At 44.1% G+C, this 25,665-nt stretch overlaps 1 protein-coding gene across 1 annotated transcript in view; it reads right to left on the reverse strand.

Moving 5' to 3' along the window:
• Positions 1-20,110: 20,110 nt before the first annotated feature.
• LOC139104120 (uncharacterized) overlaps positions 20,111-25,665 on the reverse strand; it is a 47,474-nt gene continuing 41,919 nt past the window's right edge. The window contains exon 2 of the mRNA XM_070659361.1: positions 20,111-20,791. Coding sequence (XP_070515462.1) covers positions 20,424-20,791 — 368 coding nt within the window. The 3' untranslated portion in view covers positions 20,111-20,423. The remainder of the gene's footprint in view (positions 20,792-25,665) is intronic.

The raw sequence follows: 25,665 nt of genomic DNA on the forward strand, positions 1-25,665 counted from the left end.
CGTTCGTCACAAACGGAGCCTCGCGGTTACCCTTTTAACAAGCGCCGCGTCGTCGCCTGTCGTGCGAAGAGAGAGAGAGAGACTGGAGATGTCCCATAAAATCAAATAGTTGCGTACGAGGCTCCTTCCGAGCCCGATTTAACCGGTAGTCAATAAAGGCCGCGGAACCAACAGCGGGCCTCGTTCAACGACCGTATCGAAACGAAAGCGAAACGTTAACGTAAACTGAAAAACAATCGTCGGCCGCGGCGGCTGTCACTCCGACGAGGAGTTGGCATCCGCGTGGCAGAGTCATCTGTTCCCTACGCGGTCGCGCACGTTTATTTTTCCAGAACGGTCGCTAAAACACCCTCGTTCCGCTCGGTCCTCCAAGTAATTTTAACTATTTATAGCGGTCCACCTAAACGAGCTATTGGGACAATCTTTTTACTGGGGAAGGTATCGAGGCGAATCGATAAGTAGCGCTCATTAGCTGAATTTTTCGCGCCCGCGCGCGACAGATTTTCCGAGGGATTCTCAATTAATTTGAACGCCTTTCCGCCGAATGATACGGGCCGAAATAATCTCCCGCGTTACGCAAACGTTGTTCACAGTTGCATTTACCAAAAATACAAATCACACATTTTTTTATAACACGAATAATATAAATGATAAAAACGTAGTACATTGAGCGAATAGATAAATCTGAGACTTCACAAATTCTTTATTTAAAAATGTTCTTATATAATATTGGAATATCGTAAATCGTTAGGTACGTCACACAGCTTACGTGCGTTATTTTATTGACGTGTGAAAATTTCGGGAATGAAGAAAAATCGACTAGAAGGAGCTGGCCACGGGGCGCAGAGGCAGAGAGAAAGGAGGAAGGAAAGGGTGGGAGGAAAGGAAATGTGAATGAGCGGGAGTGGCGGCGGCAGCATACACTAAGCACTAATATTACGTCTCCGGACTGACAGACGCGCGGACTTTAAAACCCAAGACTAACAAACAGTTAGCAGTCATCCGGTCTTCTTGCTTTTATATTCTTACGTTCACGCGCGCGGCCGCCCATATCGCGAGCCAATGCTCGCGCAAGTAGAGCCTCTCTCTCTCTCTATCTTTCTTTTTCTCTCCCCGCGTGTCTTGTGCGCGGGTTACTTTCGCGACGTCAAACGGCGATCGAAATTTCCTGCTTGCCTTCGCCGAAGGCAGCCACGAAGCTTCCTGTCGACGGGGAGCTCGAGCCCTCGTTAAAGCTGAGAGCGATTTTCGTTTCGCCGCCGGGATGGCCATTCTTAGATGTCGTACGCAGAAGGGTTGAACTCGCGATGTCGCGATATCGGTCAACACACGCAGATTAACACACGTGTTGGTAGACGAGTTTGTCGGGTTGCTCCATTCGGTACAATTGCACAATTAATTTTACGTTTTAATAATTTGTATAAAATAAAATAATTTTCTTAATACAATTATATGTATATTTTGATAAAAGAATTTAATGTCTGAAATAGATAATACGTTTGTCTTCTTTTCTAGAAATTAATATTTATTATTCACGTCAGTGCAACTTTGAAATTGAACGAAATTATTTATTATATTGATTGATTTAAATATAATTTTTAATTCTAATTTATTATTACTTTATTAAAAAAAGAAGTATCAGGAAACTAATCAATACAATAATTGCAAGAAAAGAGATAAATATTTTATCTTCAAAGGATACTAAAAATGCGTATAGTTGTATCATATGCGGAGTTTGCGTGGAAAGATATCTTGTTTGATAATCAAGATATTTGACATGATTTTATCGTCGGCAGATATTAAAGGAGACTTCTTACGTTGTAGTATTCGTTGTAGTATTCATTCATTTTCTACTTTAGCAGCTGATGTGAAGCGAGATCTATAACGTACGCTAGTGTGGCTTGGGATATTCCATTACAGATGGCTGACGATGGTTTTTTTCCCTACCCAGGTTCCCGCACAATTCAGCCCTACCAGTAGAACGAATCGTAATAGCCCATAAATCCCCGTTTTTTTCTCTAGGCCTTTTTATTATTTTCGACCAAGCGAGTGTGAATAATCGAATAATTATCTCTCCGAGCCGTAATTAGGCCACCACGGTGGACCTTTTTTCCAAAACCCATCGTACCACGGGATTAAAAGCCACGAATAGAATGACATTTCGCGTAATAACACGTTCATTTCACATCGCTAATTGTCTTGCCACCTTCGAGGTGGATCATCGTGTGAAATGCAGGACTTATTTCAAGATCCGTCAGATCACGAATTCTCGGTGAAATATGATTGATATTAAATTTTTTTTTTAGTGCCATTAAATCAGGCAAAATTATATGTTTTTGTTTAGAAACATATTCGGTCTGTAGTATACGAAACTAGGTTCAAAATTAGAGCGCGCCTTTTAAACATTTTCGAAGTGAGATTGCATTCGCGCGAGGAGTTAACAAGGATTCGTTGAAATGCCGTCGTCGTCAATGTCGTATCTTTTTCGCGGATAATCCTTTCACCTCTCTTCAAGGACTACAGACAGGAAAAAGGAGATTGGTCGGTCGGAGTGAGCGATCCGCGAAAGGAAGAGGACGAAGAAGAAATAAAGAGTATGGCGGACGCGGAACGTGGCGGGATCTCGGTAACTCCCGGGGGTCATGATTAATCAATTAGCGATCTTTGGAGCCCCCTTAAAAATCGACGCCGAGGAACGGGAGGGTAAAAAAAGAAAGAAAAAAAAAAAGGGAGGATAGCTGGCCAAAGGAGCCGCCAATGACGCGACTGAATCTGCTGCACGATCGTACTGTCAACCGATTTTCGAAAAAATTCGATCGCGTCGATTGTTTGCCCTGCCGATCGCACTGCGTTTGAATCCTGTCCTCATTTTCTGGCTCCTTCAACGGAGTTGTTCATCAACCGACAAATTCTATTATGTCGACTGGAAGAAAAGACTCCCCTTTATCGCATCTAGCAGTCCATTTTAATCTATTGAATAGCGTAATTAAGCCGTAAGTGGATTAATTTAAAGAACACACAGAGTAAAAAGATTTTAAAGAGCTCACGAAACATCGATCTTCAAGTTTTGTAACATATTATCGATGAGGCGTTTTCAACGATCAAAGATAAATTATTTCAAACGTGGATTCGTGGACAAAATCTTATATAAGAATTACGTTACGTTTCTCTTAAAATATTTATTGCATCGGTGTCGTCCGCATGCCGTATTTCGAGAAATTAAGAAAATTGAGCCGTCGAAATATCATTCGCGTGCAATATATCGCTTAAAATCGAGCTATAACGTCCAAACTGCACATGGCATCCGTCTGTTTTCAGCATGCGGACGTGTTCAATCGTAGGAAGCCCGAATTTTATTGTAGGTCCAAAAGCGGCCGCACAAATCCTTCAGGTCACTCAGGACGGTTATCTCCTCCTTCCTGAAAGCTTTTTATTTTATTGCTGCATCCTTCTATAATGCATACCTCGGAACGTGTTCTTACTTTTATTACGAGCCCGTGTCGGCAGTCTTTGATTTAATTAACTCTTAAAGTTCTGTTACCTTGTCCGTTACCGACACGTTCTCCAAACGCAAGAAGATAGAAATATCAAGAGAAGAAACCACTCTAAACCGAAGCTGTATAGGAAACTAACATCGGGATTCTTTAAAGATAACCACAATAAACATAATTTTATCTTTACTCCGATTCTTGAATTTTCTATTCTTTTAAGGCATGTGCCATTGGTGCTTAAAAATTTATCTATCGACGTAGACTCGTGGTATTAATTGTACACGCACTACTAATAGCAATAATAGAAGTATGCAATTACAACGATGAAAATTATATTAAAATGACAGAGTTAAGATTGTTTCGTTATTATCATTTCTTTCCGAGATAGGCCTTCGAATCATTACGGGATCGATTAATGAAGCAGGTATCGCGTATACGGAGGGGAAACTAACGTTTCTATTATTTTATTTAACACTCGAAGCGACGTGCTTTGTAGAAACCGTACAGACGTACGGAGTAAACCTTATACCTTATATTATCGAAGATAATTTTCTCGCTCTTGTCCCGTCCACGCACTTGCATTCACTGTGGCTGTACTGCTACGAGTTATTAGTCCGATACCTGACATAATTATTACGCAGTTCGATATTTACAGCTCTACGCGAAGAGAAAAACAGTTTGATGAATTAACGGAGACAACCAATTAATTAAACGATTATTGATCGCTCGGGCTGATGTATAAATGCTAATAAGCTCGTTTTTTCTTTTCTCGATAATGACTACTGCATTTTCTGTATCTGTAATTTCACATGTTTTTTTTTAATTTTTATTTTATTTTTGTTTTTTAATTTTCTAAAGTAATCGCTTAAAAATAAATTTCTGAAAACGAGTGTCTTGTGCATAGAAAAGTAAATTATTAATAAATTAGTTCAATTTGTTAGCTGATAATTAGAAGTTAATAATATTAATATTAATATTACGACGTATGATTATCCAGCAAGTAGCAATTTTCTTTCGTCTTTGAATAATACGTTGAATATGTAAGAGAAAGTATTGCGAGATTCTTACGCACATTTATTTATAGAATCAATTGCGATTAATCACGTATACTTTTTTATATGATTTTTCCTCGTTAACTAGTATTCCAGTAAATATAGACACCGTCGTGTCTCTCGATTCGAATGTTGCGATAGAAAAGATATATTGATATTTTCGATCTCATTAATGATTCAAACCTTTTCTTCGCGTATAAATGTTCGGTCTGCGTAACTTAGGGCGTATTAGCGTTTTTCTGGAAGGCATAGGGTAACAAATCCGTGTAACAAATCCGCAAAAATTCGAGAGATCGGAGAAACGTATCTGATTCGGCAAGATGCGATCGGAAGAGATTAACGTGGATGAGCGAGAGTTTTCTGAGCTCAACACCGCAAGACGATCGTTCCTGTCATCGAGGCGAGTAGCGAGAAAATTGCTGGCAAGATTCCTCGACTAATTGTTTAATTAGGGTCCCCCGTGTATCTACGCAAGATCTGTGCTCGCCGCGGACACGGACGGCGGGAGGAAGGGAGGTGTCGATCCAGGATCGCTCGATCTTCTCGCGTCTTCGGGACCGGGCATTCGCGTGACCCGCTAATTTCCCTAATAGATTAAGTATCGGAAGAGGTTGTCATTTGGCTGGCACGCTAAGTGAGGCGAGCACCGAGCACCATTGTTTCACAAACAAAAGCCGGCCGCTTTGCGAGTCATGGCGGCGCTCTTTGAACGCCCCTCGACCAATCAACGGCCGCCTTTAGAGCGCCAAGTACAAAAGAAACCGGCCGGAGATGATTGAGATTTTCTGTGTGTATTGCCGCTGCCTTATACATCTCGCGAGGAGAGAAAGAGACGAAAGGCACGGAGAAAGGGAGGAGAGAAAGCGCGATGACGCTGGGGCATGAGGAGAGGAAGCACGGGTTTATTAAAAATAGATGATAGAATAACGACCCAAGTATATCAATCGATAAGAAATAATAAAGATCGGTAAGCGACTAATGAACATTTTGAATTTTTCGCTTAATTTATGCCACGCAATGTGAAAAATATTTCTGCATTTATAAACAGTAGATTTCGCGACGCATACGAATAAAAAAAAATACAATAGAGCACGTCGTGTTTGCGAAAAAATGAAAAATACTTAATGCGCCCGCTAATGGATTATTGTTTCTACGCGCGTTAACTATGGTACGTTCGCGATGCCTAAATGCAGCGCTTCACGGAAACGCACTTACGAAGCATATGCGTCCGGTACTCTTAGACCGTTTCCGTGGAACAGAACGACGGCGGTCGTCAACCGCGAACAATTCCAGTTTACGTGTCGAAGGAAAATAATGGCTCTTTCGAAATTCTACCATCTATCATCTAGAGATGCCGTATAAAACGCTCGTGTTAGTCGTCGTATCCACATGTTACAGCGCGTTATACTGTGATATTGCTACACTGAGATATTGCGCGATCGAGAAAAATTTTTACGGAAACTTCCCAAGGCTCCGTGGCTGAAACTTGCGTCCAGTAATTTACGATCATTGATGGCGACAGTATAACCACAACAAACCGCAGCCCCCTTATCGAACCCCTTTTCCACGGAAGGACCGAACCGCCAGACGTGCTCCTGTCAAAATACATATCGGGTACCATGAAGCCGCCGAGAGGAGCGGGAGGGAAAAAGGGGGTCCGGGGGGTATGAGATAGACGCGAAAAGAGGATGGAGACAAAAAACGAACGACGATGGAACCGCGCGCGGGGGTGAGCGGAGTTAATGTAGAAAGAGAGGAGGCCCCTCGCGGACTTACGACCCTCGGCCAACCGCGGGCCGGACTAATGATCGAAGAAAGAAGCCGCCTAAACGACCCGTGTCCTCGGGTGTTAGGCTCTCCTTGGATCGGTCCCCGATTCGCCGTAGAATCTAAAGGGCCCCCTCGTTACCGACTGCCGAAGACGCCGGCCGTGGGAGTCGCCGCGCCGATTTTTGCGCCCGCGAAGACGGAAGTGCGCGAGACTGAAGACGATCAAAGTACATCGCGCGCGATAAGGGATCTGAGAGAGTCTGAGATTTTAATTATTCTAAATAACGCTCGAATATTTTTAACGTTAATCATATAGCTTATCTAAAATATCCCCTGCGGCCAAAGATTTTTTATTTCGCATATTTTTCGTTAGATAATAAATCGTTCAGTTCCCAGATGAACTGTTATAAATATTCCAGGTATTTCGGACTTAAGACATCGGCTCGGAAAGAATTGTTATCCCAGCGCGCCGAGTATCCGTGGAATTTCGATTATTTTTGCAAGTCTGCGTCGGCACAGAAAAGGCAGCGGGTAATTTCCATGTTTCTTGACAATATCGCGATCTTCCACAATTTGCGAAACAGAAAGGCCGTTACTCTTCCGCAGCGGCGGGGTGACGAAAAAAAATGCATGTATATATACATACATATATCGAGCGATTAACCAAACGAGACAGGAGTCTCCCCATATCGAACATTATCTGACCCATGTCGAAACACCAGTGAGCGATTTCGTCCGTCTTGTTCATTCTTTCGCTCGCCTCGTCCTCGTCACACCTCCGTGACACGTTTTAACCCCGTCCTGCTCGCACTTTCTTCGGCGCAATGACCACCGGTCGTCCTCGTCGCACACTTCCCTTCCCTTCCTCGCCACACCTTCTATCACTCAGTCCACCTTTCTTTCTCTCGTTCTCTAATTCTCCCTGCTATCCCCTTTCTTTCTCGCTCGCGAACTCATGCAAGATCTAGCCCCGTCCTTTTTCCTCGCGTTCCACCGCACCGGCAACCCTCGACGGTCCTCTCGCTCGCGCCCAGGCGACGCGCATGGCGCGTATAATTTTCATATAGTTCCCTCTCGCTCCCAGCCGTCGGCCGGCAAGCGAGCCGCCGGCTCTCTCGCGCCTGTGGCGGCGCGGATGAAGGAGAGCGGCGCCCTTTGAAGTCCAGTTGGGAGCCAATTACACGAGTCACACAGGGCCGCACGCACCGCACGGCGCGGCCGCGGCACCGAAAATATTATTGCGCCCTCGCGCGCTTGGAGATCGATTAAAATCGAGAATTATGATCATAGGCGCGCGGAACACGCCGTGGAAAGGGCACGGAGGCTGAGGATAGAGGATTAAGCGCTTAAATTAATTAACGATCGGACCCGACACTGATGGCTGTGCGCGGAAGCGGATAGAACTGCTGGTAAGCGACATCGGATTCGTTAATCTAGCAATGAATTCGACGTAATTTATTGGGTCTTGAGAAGTAGAAAAAAAAAAAAAGGTAGAACAACATTCGAAAGTTTTAACACACAATTGTTCACATGAGGCTATTACTTTTTCACGTATTTGAAAACGCGTAAATAATTTTGTCTCTAATCAAATCTTAATTGTGTGTTTAATTGTTAACTCGTGTAATAATTTTTAATCAAGTATCGCACTCGGTATCGAAATTGCAATAGCATTATTACTTGCGTAATGAATCTAACTTATCGCCCGTGATCTGAGTAACTTGTTAACGCTTATTAGACACGTAAATGCCTATTAATACGATGGTAATGCGAAAGCATCGAAAGGATCGAAGGCCGGCATCATGCGCGTTTTGATACGAATCGTTAACCGTGACTAAACGACTAATTATCTTGTCCAACTTTTTACGTTGCGCGAATCGATCATACGCGCCGATAAAATATTCGTCGTTCAGACAACTCGTACTCGCGTACCAGTGTAATGCATAATAATTCACTTGATTTATTTTATCCTCGGATTTATTCTGTTTTCCGAATTAAAATGTCTTGCTCTGCGGGTTTTTTTTACGCGACGGCAATAACACGACGAAATAATACGTTTCTCATGAATTCAAGAGTGGACTGCAAATCGTTATTTCGAGATTAATAAAAATTTGAGCTCGAGATATTCGAACGAAGTTAATTTCTCGTAGAAAATCGTTCTTTCAGGCAGTGACAACGCGAAGTAGAGGAGGGCAGACCGCGATCGCGTGTTTAATTTCTCGAGATCGACGCCGAAAACTGAAGATCACAAAAATCCTTTGCTCCCGGACGTGCTTAACGAAAACGATCAAAAATCAATTTCGAGAACGAATCACGTCAGCTTTGCGTTTTATTATTGCTCCAACCATGCACGTGCCGATCTACGACACGGTGCTTGGTACGGCGCACCATAGCGGCCCGATGCCTGTGTTACGAACACCCACATGTTCTTCGTATCTACGAGGGAATGAGAGGCTGTTTGCGTGGGGGGAGGCAGCACGGGGGTGGGAGGGAAAGGAGGGACGATTGCGAGAAGGAGGTAGGGTGTGCATAGTGTCGGTCGTAAAGTTGCAAAAGCTCGCGTGCTAAAACGCAACCTCAGCCAGCGCGCAGACCAACGAGAGTGGCAAAGCCCCAGGTTTCATCGTCGTTTCAAATACCCGGAGCCGAGCTGTCACGAACGATCTTCTCTCGTGACGAAGTTCGCGGCTATTTGACCCTCCGCGCTGCGGTAACCTGCTTTGCACCCGAGTAGCGTGCACGCCGCATGCTTAACGAGAAGTGCATCTACGTGGAAAGCCCTGGCGATTTCACTGGCGTGTCCGAATAAACGCACACAGCATACGGTCGTGTCTACTGCGGTTTGAACGGAGGGGGAGAGAGAAAAAAAAAAAAGGAAGAAAAATAAAGTAGGCTTTTTACGATGTCGTAGAAGTATGTAAAATCATAAGTTAACGCTAAAACGAGAAGCCAGTCGTTTCATTGAAATCCTTAAGCAGAGATTTATCTCCCGCTCGTACGTCGGAACGTCGCCCGTCGTTATGACATTCTGCTTCGACGCCTCCGATAACTTCGCAAAAAATTTGTTCGGCGACAGAAAGGTGTTGGCGATCGCGGCGCGGCAATTATACAGTGACTACACCTCTTATTTTATATGGCGCGGGACCACCCAAACGGTGCGTTCGTTTCCCAGCCGACGACGGCAGCAAGTACGCCTCGAATCCTCCCTTTTCCCATTCTCGTAGGTGGACCTAACGGAAAGGGGCGAAAGACGGGGGATGGGCAGAAAGAAAAGGAGCGCGCGAGATTTGCGGTGGAAGAATGGACCAGGTGGCGCAAGAAATTAGTGGTGGCCGAGCAAAGCACGAGCGTTCTCGCCCTCAAGGTCTCTAATAGCCTGCATCGTATTGACGATGCCACCCCTGCAGTTTCTCCCCCGCTTCCTCTTCTCGTTGCATTACCCTCGGCATCTATAGCTCAATTTGCCGACACCTCGCTAAGTATAGGTTGGGTGGGTGGTCCTTCCTTGGGACTGCGGGACCCACGAGCGCGGCGGAGTGGATCTGACCCGGGACGATAGGCGAGAGAGAGCGCGCGAGAGGGTGAGAGATCGAGACACCGAACAGGGAAGAGGGAGAATCGCGGCTCATATATCTATCGGGGCATGAGACAATGGGGCCCTCGATCGGCCGGGCTCCGGCATCTTCTGATCGGCCGTGAACAGCGCAGGAAACGCGCCCGTCCGTCCCACCCACCGCTTCGATTCGCGCGAGCGTATTTACGCATCGGGACGCGCCGAATTCAGTTCTTCGTTTTGCACGTGTCCGGTACCACCTACGCGAGCGCGCTTTTAACCGGTTGGCGAGGACCGATCGAAAAAAAGAAGTCTGCGTTACCTCGAGTTAAATCGCGAGAGAAGAGTTAAATCGCTACTGCAAAATGAGGAGAGGGTTGGGGAGAATTGTACGAGGTAACATTTGATCCTTGCATTGATCGCGTCTGAAAAAGTGAATGCTTTTCATAACCGATCATGATCGAACGAACAGCGAACGCAAACATTTTCAAACAAATCAATCATTACAGAACACACTGAGAACGCACACATCATCGAAGGAATGTCCGCGGTCGCTGTGTTCGTTCGCTAACTGCATACACACCTTAAAAGTTACCGGTACGAGCGTTGAATTATGTTAATTCCCGCGAACGTGAGCGGGGTACCTTTATCGATCCTATTGATTAATCGGAAATACTGCGCGGCGTGTTTATAGCGGCGGTTTCGAGATCCTCGCACTTTCGCCACCACGCCGCCGCTTTAACGCGCGATCGTTCGTGTTCGCGATCCAGATGGTGGATGGCATTGTCTGAAAAACGTTTAGTGAATCGGCCGACACTCGCCAGACACAAAACCTTTTCACGCCGACGAAAGGAACACCTTTCCGCAAAACGTGCCTCGAAATGGAGAAGTCATCTTAATACGGGGGACGCGGTGACGTATTAAGACGGCAGCCGTTATGTTTAATTGACGTTCTCATTTGCATGAGACACGTTCGACGCGTTAAACGCTATTACGAGACGTTAACATCTCTTTGTCACCTTCGCGAGCGACGCAGTGAATACGGAGATATTCGCGATGCAATCACGCCGCTTTTAAAATCATCCTTGAGCTTCTTTTCGCGATAATAATCTGAGCCGAATACGACTACGTTATATGATACAAACCGTTACTTCTCTTTTTGTATTCCCCCCTTTTTATTTTTACGTTACCTCTTTTACCGACATTTTTTTAATTTATTGCATTACGTGGATCGTATCAGAGATATATAAAAATACATATTTTTATCGTCTTTTTTACATCTCGCTTTATCGAGTACATCGACAATCAAGAGTAATATCTTTTTCTTAAAAAAGAAAAATAATAATAGTAATAAAAAAAACATAATAATAAATCAATCGATCAATAAATAAGTTCGACGGGTTATTGCGCAAAGTAAAATCTTCCTCGTTGTTTCCACCTCTATTTAGCGCGCCTGTCTCGGCGTGCACGCACAATAAACATCTCTTCTATCTTTTATCGCGTAGAACTAAAGAAACAGAGCCGGCGTACGATTAGCGAGGATAATATTGCGGTCTTCTGACCGCAGTACTTTTCCGGCTCGTCATTAATGTTTGTATGATAATGGCGAGGGTGTGGAGAAATGAGAGATACTGAGGGAAAGAGAGAGAGAGAGAGAGAAAAAGAGAGAGTATCAGAACCCGATGGCAATGCGAGAACGGAAAGAAGACCGAGCGACGAATATGAAGGAGAGGAACACGGAGTAAGGAAGGAAACGAAGAGAGTGGGCGCGCAGAGAGAAAGAGAGGCTCGGCGGGAAGGAGGTAGAAAAAGGATGTAGAACGAGGTGCATGGAGGGGAAGGAAAGCGGTCCTTTTGATGGAGCCTTTGTCGGGTCTCGCGGCGCTTTGCGATTTGCAACTAAAATCGTCGCCCTCCCCGCCCGCGCCCGCCGCTCTGCGCTTCGCCGAGTGATTTGCTGCGAATTTATTAATGCGACGATCGCGCGACGATCATCGAACCGCGCGTCGTTCTTCGCGCCGTGTTCGAGCCACGCCGGATTCGGCACACGTGCGTATTCAATCGAGCTTCTGAATTTTCAAGTCCAACGGTGGCGGCGTTGTCTCTTTTTTTTTACTGATTGAACTATGATACGGGTAATGCCTCACGGGACTCTTAGATTTGACAGTTAAGGACGCGTGCCACGCAAATTTTCGCAATTTCTGTGCACGCAAAATCGAATAATAAGCAAAGACGGACTTCGTTAATTCAGAATTATATAAAAATAAAATTAAAAATCAAATTTTAAGCTCGAATATTTGATTTTATAATTCGCGTATTTAAACAAAATGCTCGCGGCAAAGAAAAAAAAAAAGAAAAAGAAATACCGCGCCGTGATTTTCGTAGCCTATTCCGAAACGGCGAGTCGGCAGACCGGCCGGCCGGCCGATGTAACTTTCCGTCGAACAATTTCGCGAGGCATCGCGGCCTGTTTGCGGGCCCCAGCCGTACGGTAACAGGCGCGGAGAAGATCGGCGAGAAACGTAGATCGTCGAACCACATAGTCGAAGAACATGAGCGTGGAAATATGAATAATATAAGCGCGAGAAAGACGACGGGCGTGAGTTAGGGCTGCAGAGTGAGAGCGATGACGGAGCAGAGGAAAAGGACGAGAGTAGTCGAGAGAGCGAGGCACTCTCTTGGTAGGCAGCGGCTGAGGAGAGGAAGAAACGCGAAGGAGCGCGGGTAGGGACCACCCCGTGGCTCGTCGGCTCGTTTGATCTTCTCCCACCCTGGAACGGTCCTTTACCCCCCTCGCCGTTCCCCCTTCGAGCGGGCCCCGCGTTGTCTCGTTCTCGCGCGTCCGCCGGCCGATATCGTCCTCCCGTTTCATCCTCCGTCTCGCTTCCACGCGGGCCAGCCTCCTCTCTACCTTCTCTCGTCTCGTGATCTCTCACCTGCGGAGAAGAGGCGTCCGACACGTCAGAATCACACCTTCTACGACTACCCGCTCACTAATAATCCGAAGCTCCGTGCTGTGGTCCTTTTCTCGGGATCCGTGGAATCCTTCGAGAGGCGATGGACGCCTTTTGTCTCTGCCGTGAACGCCGCATGCATCGGATGCATCTTCTGGGTATCGGCAGCGTAATAAACCTGAAGATTGCTAATTTGTCAAGCAATTTACCCACTCGGATATTTTAATTTTAACGAAAGAAAGCTGTCAGTGAATTACGATGAAATTTATGCGGCATTCCCATGCTTAATAGATTGTCGATCGAATTAAATTTTTCAACAGGCTTTGATTAAAATCTGATACGTAGCTGGAAGTTCTTTGCAAAGTTGGGGATAAGGATAGATGGCACATTTATATTATAAATTTAAATTTATTAAAGAAAAAATTTTTTTACACGTTCGGCATATTGTAGAGTATAACAAACACTGAAAAATTAAATGCCGAACCTGTTTTTCGATTTATTTTTATTTTCTCTTCTCCATTGTTCAGCGAAGAAGATGTCACTATCGGTTTTGCAAAAGAAGAGAACAGAATTTCTCAAATGGAAATTCGTGCCACGAATATCGGGCATCGGCGTATACGGCTGGGTGTTATTCGAAGGGGGGGGGGTGAGGCGCTACTTAATTATCTCGCAGCCTCTAATCTGCCTGAGCCGACGTACACACGCCAACGTGGCGCATCTAGCGGAGGTTAGAACCAGCCTATGCCTAAATCTAAATCTCTCTTAACTGGAGGGCAGGCTGCATAACGATCGTATTCAAAATATTACGCGCTCTGACGTGAGCTGTATCGACAATCGCCCGAAGGAGCTCATATAAAATTATTTGAACAATAACACATCGTTAACGAGTGTAGGATCCGAAATAACGCTGTAATTTAATCACTCATCTTCTCACGCGAGTAACGAAACTCAAGAATCCGAAAAACTCTGTCCCGGAAATTCGCCTACTTACGCAGAAGGGCGTTGTAAATGTAAAAATCTGAATCGTTAGATCGTTTCGAAGTCGCCGATTCGAGGGTCCCCCGGAACAAACGGCGAACCCGCGGACGCCTCTCGTTTTGACAAATCGCAAAGGTTCAAAGAATCGGCCTAAACTAAAATCCGTGAGCCCCCGTAGGATCGAAGCACGCGGCGCATTTGACAAAGAATGTTAGCGGCGGCGGACTCGCGGAGCCACCGAATCGAACCGATCCGATGATGTACACAGAGCCCTCGGGAACGCGACAGCAGACCGTCTTCGAACGCGGCGTCGCATTAGCGGGGAGGGCGCGGAGAACGCCACCGATAAATTTCTCGTGAAACTGGAATGCCGGGGACCACCTCCACGCTTACGAGTTACAACACCTCCTCTCTCGACCGCCGCCGCCGATCGGACAAACTGCCGGACGGCCGGTGATCTATAGTGGTGTCCCGGCACCGCTCGGTACAATAACCGAAGTGAGAGCGAGAGTGTAGAGTATCCGGTGGTCTGTAATCAGGAGCCGAGCCGCTGGCAGACCCTACCTCTCGGTCCCGGAGCCTCCTTACCATTAACCTATCCGGTACCCGTTCCGTTCCGTCAACCTGACGTCATCGTAATTCGTGATCATTCTATACGCACGCATAGCACCTCGCGAGCCAACGGCGTCCACTTCGAGTGATCCGCGAAACAAGGTGAAATTAACGCACACGGAGGGCCTTTTTGCGGGGAATCGGCTGTTATTAGATTACCGCTCCGTGAACGCTCGTGCACCATCCTCTTGTTAGCAGGCTTCGCGTCATGGTGTCCGCTGCGATATTCCGCAGTGGCGGTTTTCTACGTGAAGTTTCGGATCTTTTTCAATCGATTATTAAATCAATTTTCCGTCTCTGATTATCAGCAAGACTTGAGACAAAAACGATACAATTGATAGAAAAATAAATTATCACTTAAAAAAATGCTTTCTTGCAAAGTTCAAGAAACTTGAAAAGCCGCATTTGTCGACAATAAAAAAAAAAAAAAAAAAAAAAAAAAGAAAAGAACCTTTATACTAAGTTTGTACTTGTGTATATGCGATATTGCGGCGCATCTCTTCGTCCTTGCGTTTGCACGATTCGCGCGGCGGTATACGTGTTCGTTAGCGTCCGGCTGTTGAATATCATGGCTTTTTAGCCTGCAGGTGTCATTAGGGTGCGGACGGACGAACGAACGCTGATTGGTCTCGGCCGATCGCCCTCGGGGACACCGTCCCATCAGCTGTCCCATTCGCGCCAACGATGCCGACGACGAACAGCTCACACGCCTATACGCTTCCATTACTTCCACCTTCGTGGAACGCGAGTTGCCGTCCGGCTTTCCCAGACTCGCGCGTTTCATCCGATAACGCGTGCAAAGGGGCTAATCACTTGGCGTTTCAGTTTCCCAGCCCCGTTCACTCTCGCGCGCGACTTATTAATTAGCGCGGCAAGGTGCGCCGCTATTGATTGGACTTTTTTGTCGGAACGCACTCGGGGCAGTTTCGAACGGGACGAGATTACAGCAGCATCGTGGAAATTATATCTTCTCTCGCGAAACGAGCCGGGCGCCGTAGCTTGGAAAATTATTGAATTACAAAAATGTTCCCAAGATCGTTAATTACTTATTTTCTTCTTTTCATTTATTTTTTATTTTATTTTATTTTATTTTTTTAAATGAGTTTTGATGGCGCGAACCGCGCTCGAGCTCTATTGCCGAAACATATAATTCTCGTTTGTAGCGTGTAATAATTATCACGCGCGTTACACTCATTACCATTAGGGTCATAAATCATGAAAAATTCGGTGTATTTCGCTCATTCATTCGTTATCTAACTAAGGTAACGTTTTGCAAGGCTCCGACCGCGCGAATAATATATCGTCCCGATTCCCCCACCCACTCTCGCCTAAACACTCCCACATATTAATCTTCCATCGTCGGGGCCTACGAGCTCTCGTTAGCCGCAGCCTAAGCGCAGCTAGTCCACCCGAAAGAAGTCCTCCCGCCGTGTAAATGGACCTCGTTGGCGAAGACGAGATGAAAGACCGCGCAGGTAGAAATCAGCCACGTGAAAGAAGTCAGTCTATGAGGAATCGGGGGTGGAGGAGGGGAGAGAAAAAAAAAGGAAAGAAAGAAAAGAAAAAAAGAAGGGAAAAACGAGCGAAATAGCAGCGAGAGGCGAGGGAAGTTCGGCGTGCTAGGATCGGCGGCTTGCCGTGAAGGGGGAGACTCGGCGAGGCCGAGATATCGCATTAACGAGGCCCGCTGATGGGCCGGGGGCCTAGATCCACGTCTAATTACATCCGCGCGGTGCGGGAAAGGGGGAGAGGACTCGTTTCTCGCGTGCTGAAACGGTTCGAATCGAAATTATGGATCTGCGGCGGTCCGCGCGCCGCGTCGGCTTGACTGACGCATGACTGGCTGGCGGGTTAAGCGAGTCAACGAGCAAATGAGTCCGAATTACGTGGGCGTGTCAATGCCGGGAAAATTAGCTCCGCGAGGTATCTCCCGGCGAGCTTATGCAAAACAACTCCGGGTAATGTTTCCGCACGCGCTTGCACGATCTCGGCCCCGGCGATCGGTAGCACGGTTCGTCGACACGTGCGACGACTGCACGTAGTGCTTTTCGCATAGAGACAAATTAGCGTGGCGTGAGGCGGGTTAGACCGTGCCCGGACGAGAGCCACTCCAGAGTGAATCCCGACTAGCGAGTAGTTTATATATTTAGAATGCAGCTGCGTTACCGTAGAAAATTCTAATATCCGACGACATCATTTATCATCGATGGGCTGTCGTTCTTGTCACTTTAGATACCTGAACAAGTCGTTAGCTTTAAACGGCCAGAAGGACGATCGCTCGCCGGAATAACGCCGGCGACTTGAAATAATGCAGTCTTGTGATTTTTAAGCAGGTTGATTTATGTCTTTTTCTTTTATTTCTTATTTTTTTATTCTTGTGGTATAGTACCAAATTGTAAAACGTTCTTGTTAAAATTCCTGTTTTTTTATATCCTTCTGGTATATATCAAATATTAAAATATTTAAATACGAGTCGGTGTTCCCGTAATGATCACTTGTCATTTCTCGATATTACGTGCGGAATTGCCGAAGGGAAAAACTCTCGAATTCAATTAAACAAAATGAAGAGACAAGTTTTTTTTTAATCGAATCAAAGGCCTTCGTTCGAGAGAACGCCGAGTGAACGAGGGCAGTTTGCCTGCTACCGACCGGCCGATAATTACGGCGAAATTAATATTTCGATAATCTGATGTGTAATAACATTTATTTCGCGTTCAATCCGAGCGTTGAATAAACTCGGTCGCCGGACACCGAGCATTAACGAGCGCCATTTCGTAATACCGTTTAATTACGGAGCAATATATCGAAAATAATTAAGAGCCAGGTGGGGAGATCTCGCGACATTAAGCGACTCGTAAATTAATTGCCAATACGACGGCAGTAGCGACGCCGCGTATAACTCACGTACATCCATTCCTGTTGCAAGATCGCGATAATAAAACTTATTATTAAGGTCGACATACAAGGTGTCCCAAACAACGTGTCGCCCTCAAAAACTGTGGAGAGAAAATTTAATTAGAATAAAAAAAAAAAAAGACGAGAAGTTTATTTTTCGTCTTTGATTCTAATTTCTTCACCCCATAATTTTCCTTACCATAGCTTTCGAAAGCGACTTGTTGTTTGGAACGCCCTGTATAGGAATATAAGTGTACGCGGTTCGGCTAAATTGTCGCGATCGAACGATAATCCGTTAACGTCGCGCGTTACCCGCGCGATTTTGTAGATACGCGTTTAATGCGCTCCAATGGGCACGGCGGCGCGGAGGGAAAGGGACAATGAATGATATTGCACGCTCATTCCGATCGGAGATCATCTGAATTATTGGTGTATCCGATATATCGAGAAAATTGGCGGTGGTCATCATCGCCATTATGAATTCTTTATTTGGATGTAGCGGCGTCTGAATTACAGGGCGGTGTGGGCTACCTTGCTTACTGCTTCATATAAGGGCCCGTCGATACCAGCGGTGGCTGCGAACATCCTCGCATTCGTTCAAGCTCGTACAGAAGTCGCGTTTGCTTCGCTTCGGTCCCGCATATCGGTATATTCTAAATCGGAAACGTTTCTGCCTGCGTTTCACCCGCAAAACATTTTTAGGAACAGTAATTTAAAAATTCTTCTTTTTTTTTTTCCTCTCTATTTAAACGTTTCGGTTTTTCTTACACCTGCTAATTTTCGAATTATCGAAGCCTTTGCTTTCCGATGATCGCATGTATCGATCGGGCCGAGCCATAAACGGGCGCAATAAACAGTCGATTTCTTAAAGTGTCGGATATTTGTGAATTTTTGCAGGCTAGAATTTACGTGCAAGAGCGAAGGGAGCTTGGAATTATTTTTCACGCGAGGTGTATGAACGCTATAAATAGAGCGCGGCTAATCGCATATCAGCGATGAGCTTCGCAATGCATGATATACGAGCAGATAGCTCGACATTACCGAGCCTGCTTCCTGTTACTTGAATATCTGATGTTAAACGGAACCGTTTGATACAAGGCCTCGTTAATGAGTCTATCATTAACTTGTCGTCATTATCTCTGATATAAAACGCGTGCTACTGCCGTCCCAATAGATTAATCGAGTCGAATCTAAAATGTTTATAACGGATGTAAATACGCGCGTTACGCGCGTTAAGTATATGCTGATTACGTGCCTCCTCTTCGAGTGTACACTTGACTGCTCTCTCGACATTTTTAATAAGGGCCTTGACGGCTTTTATAAGTAGCGCGTGCGATATTAATCGCCTCTGGAACATAGCGATTCTCTCTTCGAAACGTAACTTTCATCGGCAATTGTTTTCACAGGTCCTTGTATTTGTAATCCCAAATTTATTTTATACAGAAAAGATAGAAGTGTACACCGTTCTGGGCTATGCGTTGCAGGATTTCTTTGGTATTTTACAGCTCGCAGACGCAAATTCTAATCTATCGGCAAACGCATTCGGTTATGACGAGTGCCAGACTCGGTAGCATCAACGGGCGCAGCGAGGAAAAGGTCCGCGAAATGACTACATCTTAATAAATTACGTCTCTGGGTAAACCGCGCGAATGGCTTCAAAAAGATTCTCGGAAGGGCCGCGACGCGGTGTTACGCTATTTTTGGAGAATAATTCCTTTTCATCTTTGTATACCGCTCAGGCGGCTCCTTGCACGCCGACGCAGTCGAGAGGTTGTTTTTACGCGCGCAGTATTACGCAAAGCGCAATAAAATATAAATCTCCCCTCGTTAAAGCAACTCGTGAAAGAACAACGCGAGTTTTATGCGACTTTTTATTACCTCACGTCTTCGTCGATCCGACGGAACGTTACACTTTTATAATATATAAATATTTTATTCGTAAAAAATAAAGACGATAATCTCATTTTAATACGGTCTTGCCTTGTATTACCGTCCGTCAGAGTTTGTTGCGGGAGAAATTGAAAGGAACGGTCGTGGCGGAGGAAGTTAGAAAAGTACGTAGAAACGGTTTTCAATAATGTTTCCATTTATTTAGCTTCGCTATACACTGTACTAAAGTCGATTTACACACGCGCTCCTATGCTTTTTAGTCTCACGTACCTCACTATCACTTTACGAATCGCCATATGCAGATATACATTTTACTCGCTCCTAAAATTCACTAATTAAACTCATAATCAGGTATATTGCAGTGTCCCATCTATGCTCTTACGGTTTCCTTTAATTCTAATCTTGTATAACGGTCTCTATCATGCCTGTACGTAACATTATCAAGGGAACGATGTATATCTATATACAGTATATGTACACAATGGCGCCCACAACGCGTGGTTGTTTATAATTTACGGAATAATATTCATTTAATAATTTATTATCGATCATTTTATGCCGGGGCCCTCCTCACGACCTCGTTTTATAATAAATACATTATAATACATCGCGCTCTGCGCGTAAAATTGCAGCGGACTATGATACGCTTTCCATTTAAAGCCGTAAATTACGACACAAGAACGCCACCCTCTTTTTTTTCCCCCCCTTCTCAGTTCTAACAAGCACAACGAAAATTACTTTTGAAAAATTTTACAGCGACACGTCCACCCTTTGATTGGTCGTATTTTCAGAATGTAGAAATTGCACCGTCGTATCGGAATATTTCTCCATTGACAAATAACAATTTTAATTTTCGAACATTGATTCGTAATGGATTATTAGACAGATAATATTTAGAAGATGCCCCTTATCGTAAGATTCGCTTTTCACATTTTTCTTTTTTTTCTTTTTTTTTTTTTCTTTTTTAAGACAAAATATTTAAAGACCGCATGTAAAAAGAAGACGATATAAAATGCAGTCGTTGACGCGTAACACAATTTTCATACGTGCTTGTTCGAGTAATAACCGTAACATGAAATGACGTATTATGATTTAATTTTTTGTTTTTTTTTTTTCTTTTCTTATTTTGCTTCGTCAAAAGTGTCGGATATTACGAGTAGGTAATTGTCCGATTTCCCCGTCGAGATTCAATTGCACACAAAGAGTCGAAAAGGCGATATCGAGTCGGGCTCTACGATTTCTCGTCCATGGAGTTTGGCAATGGTCGTTTCTTTAGGATTCCCAGATCTTGCACGTTCTCTAGGAAAGTCTTGTGATGCTGGGCGACCAGAAGTGGATTCACAGTCTGTACGTCCTTCTTAAGTTCCTCCATGTCCCTCTTGAGCTTTGCCCTCCTGTTTTGGAACCACGTAATCACTTGGGCATTGCTCAGACCCAGCTGAGCAGCGATCTCGTCCCTGTCGGCTGGACTCAAGTACTTCTGATACAAGAATCTCTTCTCCAGCTCGAAAATCTGCTGATTCGTGAACGCGGTCCGGCTCTTGCGCTTCTTTTTTGGCTGCTGGCGATTGTTGAACAGGTTCAAGTGATTGGCTTGCTCTGTAACACAAGAAATTAGACACGGTCAGTCGTGTTTACACGCTTATTTTAACACAGCAATCAATACAATTGGTATTATATTATATTATATAGCAATTAGGATCTTTTAAAAAAATCGTGCGCGCAGCGTGTGCATGATTACTTCTAGTCTCTTTTCCTTTTATATATCTTAAAAAATTGGTAGATGACGCATGAATTAGATTTTTAATTGTCGCCGCTTAAAACCATTAGTTGATTAGTTCTCTCTCGCTTGGCTTGCTCCACGCCAAGCGAGAGTTAACGTCGGATATCAAGTCGGTGATTTTAAAGTTTTATTTAATTTTAATATTTAATTAATATGTCCAGGCAAAGACGGTCTTCGCGATTTTCAAGATCGAGGACGATTTGGTGGAAGTACCGTCTTTGTCTGAACATACTAATTAAATATTACAATTAAATCGAACTAGAGTAACGAATAGATAGGCGGGGGAGGCAGGGGGACGGGGAGGCGAGGGGACGGGGAAGGCAAGGGGTAAGCAGGGGGAGACGGGGGGAAGAGCGAGCGCGAGCCTACGTGCCGCGCGCTAGGTATATTCCCCCACTACTCCCACTCTCGCTTTGTCCTTCTCCAGCGGTCGGGCGAGCACACACGTACTACGCACGGCACAGCAAGCACGTGTCTCCGTACCGAAAGTAATTCGCACTTCCATTTAACGAAAACCCTTCCAGCACGATAACTACGATTAACCACTTGATATTTCTTTATGTTACAGATCGACACAGTTGCTGTCCGCTGTCCGCTGTCCTCAACGAGTTCGTCACCGCCGATATTAAGATATATACGAACCGCAGCCGGTTCGTCGGTCGTCCCGAATGTTCCGCTGAGTATTCGGGCGTATTTTTTCGACACACGACTATCTTTTAATCGCGAGTGCTAAACCATGGAACGCGCGAGTGATCGTTGAGTAATTTTCGCGGTATTAAAATCACGGGTCGGGGTGTTCGCGAGTTACTTGTGCGCGGAAGGATGACTCGACACGTCCCAGCTGAGAGGAGGAGCAGGCCCGGGAAGGGCATCCTGCATCGGCGGAGCAACTTATAGGTAAATATAAATTTTTTTTATATAAAATCTTTAGAAAAAACTTTTACCTTTTTTTTTATTAAATTTATTAACTGATATATCGTCATGTCTACATTAATATTTTTCATTTTATGTTACAGTCACCGGCTGAACTCTTCAACTCCGCTGAGCTCATGCAGATTGGTAAGTAGCATAATTTTCTTTTTTGTTGTTTGAAATTGGGATCTTTTAAAAAATATCCCACTCGTAGCGCGCGCATAGTTTCTTCTAGTCAGTCTTCAGTAAAAATTTCATCATTTAAATAACCTGAAATAATATATTTGTCACGAAAAGACCTGAAAATGATTGAGTCTCCGCGGTTAGTGCCGCATCGCACCGTGGTTGTCACGAGAATAATGAGTGACCGAGCGCAGATTTGCGCAAACGAATCATAGATTCAGCGGCAATTAAATACTATCGATAACGAGACCGTCGGTCTCGACGAATTGTGTCTCGGGAATACATTGCGATAATTAGTTACCGATACGAATAGGTGTACTATGATTTTATCGCTGACGTTGTCTGAGCAATCGCTCGCGAAGATCTACGTGGCGGAAAAAGTTCACCGCCATGAGAATGCGCCGGGCATAAAATACGGTCGCGCGAGAGGAAAAGAAAAAAAGGAGGAACTTTAGGAAATTAAACGAATGCTTAACCGCTCCGCGTGTTTTATCGTTTTCGCCACTTACTTAACGTGCGTTATGCGCAGTTAATTCCGCGTGTGAGAATAAGGCAAGTGATCGGGAGACGCGATAAGAGGAATATATTACATTTCAGCAGATTGATCCAACATTTACGCCGAGAGTTTCTCTATATCGCGTGAATTTAAACATCGATAAATATTGAATGTACATGCGTTACGCGGCACGCACAATCGGGACAAGATAATTACCAATTAATTTCGCGAGATTGCCGATAAGCAACGCAGGCATGAGATATGTCGGGGATCGATGCATGCGCAGCTGCGCGGCGATCTTTTGAGAAGCTGTTTTGTACATGACGGAATTATCGTTGGGCATTGTAATCGTTTAAGTTATTTTTCGACTGCTAGATAAAATATTTTTCTTTATATGTATTTGATCTCGGTCTTGAAATTTTTGAAAGACTAAGCAATATTCTATATATATTTTATTTATTTTTTTTTTCTTTAATAAAACGACTTCTGAAGTATTACTTCACATATAATTGTTATCTTACAACATACGGAATGCACGATGCGTACGTACAGTAATCGAAATTTAATAATCCCGCGTCAGAACATGCAAAGCGAATCGTAGCTTTTTTTTCTGGCGGCCGCCGGTGGAATTGTGGTTCACGGAATCGTCTCTAAGGGCTACAAATTAAATGTATTTTCGTGACATGGAAGGGTTCTACCCATAAAAGTATTACGGATTCGTTACGGTGCTCAGTCCACGGAATTCCGAGAGCCATAACTATCATAGTTCCCGGTTACTAGCTAAGGCTGTAGTTCAGAATGTTTCTACCAGACGTTCGCTTTTAGCCACAAAGCGATTTGTAGTTGCAATAGATCAGGTTTATGCGGGTATAAATAATCTTATTTTGCGATATTATTGTGCTCATTTCCCAGTAAAATGCAACGCGTTCTGTCAATTAATTTTGTATACATTTTTCGGCTAACAAATCCAGATCGAATTTTATCGCAATTAAATAATTAAGTAATTTACGGTTTAAATTATTGAAATTTTATTTAATAATAATGCACGCGTGCATGCTGATATGCATTTATTATTGCAAGTTTATTACATCGAAATACTTTCTGCGAAAAGATCGGAGATTGCTTGAAGAAGTTTTTCTTTTTCTTTTTTAATTTTCCATCGCGTCTTATCGAGTTCGTTGTAAACGCGGTAATTTTCTTCAAAAGCTTATTATTATAAATTAATTACTGGTTTAAAAAGCAGCCAATTAAAGCAACTTTTGATGCCCTATTTTATAGATCTTGTTTCACGAATGCGCGCAGCAACCTAATTTTTTAAAATATACGTTAAACCGTTTGTCTATCAAGATCGGCACGTAAAACTGATGGATTTATTTAAATAATCTGCGGATTATTTTCGATAAGTGGTCTCCTTGAATTAGATGGCGGAAAATCTATCCCGTGTGTAAGGGCTTGACAAGAAGATTGCCGTATCGGTTCCATTGGCTAATCGCTTCCTTGCGCGAAGCAGCCTAAAATAATCACCGGCCGTCGTCGTATCTTATTAACGATGATGCCGCGTAATACCGGTTCCCGTTTTATAATTTTCGTTATGCTCGCGCGGGCCCTCGAAACGAGGAAAATATTGTCAATTAACGTCGTTATCCAATAACCGGAGCGAGACCCCACATATATTTTTTTTTTTATATTTTATTTCGCGTAATGTTTACCAGGGAATATACGCGGTGGTAGTTTTCGCAATGGCGTTAGCCATTAGGAAATAATCGAATCGAATGATGAAAAAGAGAGAAAGAGAGAAAAGGAAAGGAGAGAGGCGAGAGAGAAAGAGAGAGAGTGAGCGAGAAGGGAAAGGGCGGGAGAAGAACGCGATGAGTCGTGGACAAAGTAGCCGAGGAGTCGCTACAGGATCAAAGGCCGCCGCCATCGGTCACACCTGCGCAACCCGACCGTACAGTCCACTTTAAAAACTCACGCCAACCGGCACGAGCGACGTCGTTCGCATATAAGGTGCTCCGGATGTCTTGTTTTCGGGTTTTCGAAGCGGCAGCTCGAGCGATTTGAAAGAATACGTTCTTACCATCCTAATCATTTTATTACGCTAATTGGGCGCGAGAGTACAAGCGCGCTCGCCGCCGTGCGCAAATCCGAAAATATACAACGTAACACGTGTTCCGCCGAATTCCCAGCACGCCCAGTTTCTCTAATAGCCGACATTTACGTTTGGAGTTTAACCGTTCATCCGAAGTGTCGGAATCCTGACACTCGCGTAGGAAAATTATAAACGATAATTACGAGGTGTCCGTAATTTTACGTTATTTTCGGTCAAACGTATTCTTAGCTGCGTTTGTATTGGACATGTTTGATTAAATTGTAGTCGTCGTACTATAAAAAAGGTGAGGGGGAGGAAAGAACCGGGAACGCAATCAATTTTATGCGCGAATATTAATAGATTAGAAATATGGAATGTTTCGCGGGTAATCTATTTGCTCGTATATTAATTTAGCCATGCTTACGACTGAAATCAATATCATGTGGAAAGAAATATTAATAACTAACTCGCGCTTGTGGAAAAGAGAAAATTAATTCCCGATTTATAGACTTCAGGAAAATAATTAAAGAGTAGGCTATCATACACGCACTAACGAACACGCAGGCGATCCTTTCGCGAAAGGTATTGATTTGATTATACGTACGTACAGTAACTCAAGTACAACATAACATTTATTAAAAAAATAAAAAAAAACAATAAAAGAAAATTATTATAGAAAGTTAAATATTTTTAACTTAAATAATGTAAAAATATGTATATTTTTCATATATCGTTATTAATCAAATGACGATATTGTAATTAATTTACTATTTTTTTTATTTAATATTACTTCATATAAATTACAATTTCATAATATTCGTAACGAAGATCAATTTAATCAATCATACGTTTCCCAACTTTATTACATTTCTCGCTCACGTCAAATATTTCCCTTCAGTTTAACGTTTATTTTTAATCCCCTGGCGATCCGAGAATGCATCGACAAATGAAATCGAAGACAAAGCAGACGAGAATTTTGCACGACAAAGATGTTGAGACACGACGACGAA

The sequence above is a fragment of the Cardiocondyla obscurior genome, linkage group LG07, assembly GCF_019399895.1.
Source record: "Cardiocondyla obscurior isolate alpha-2009 linkage group LG07, Cobs3.1, whole genome shotgun sequence".
In the NCBI taxonomy this organism is placed as follows: domain Eukaryota; kingdom Metazoa; phylum Arthropoda; class Insecta; order Hymenoptera; family Formicidae; genus Cardiocondyla; species Cardiocondyla obscurior.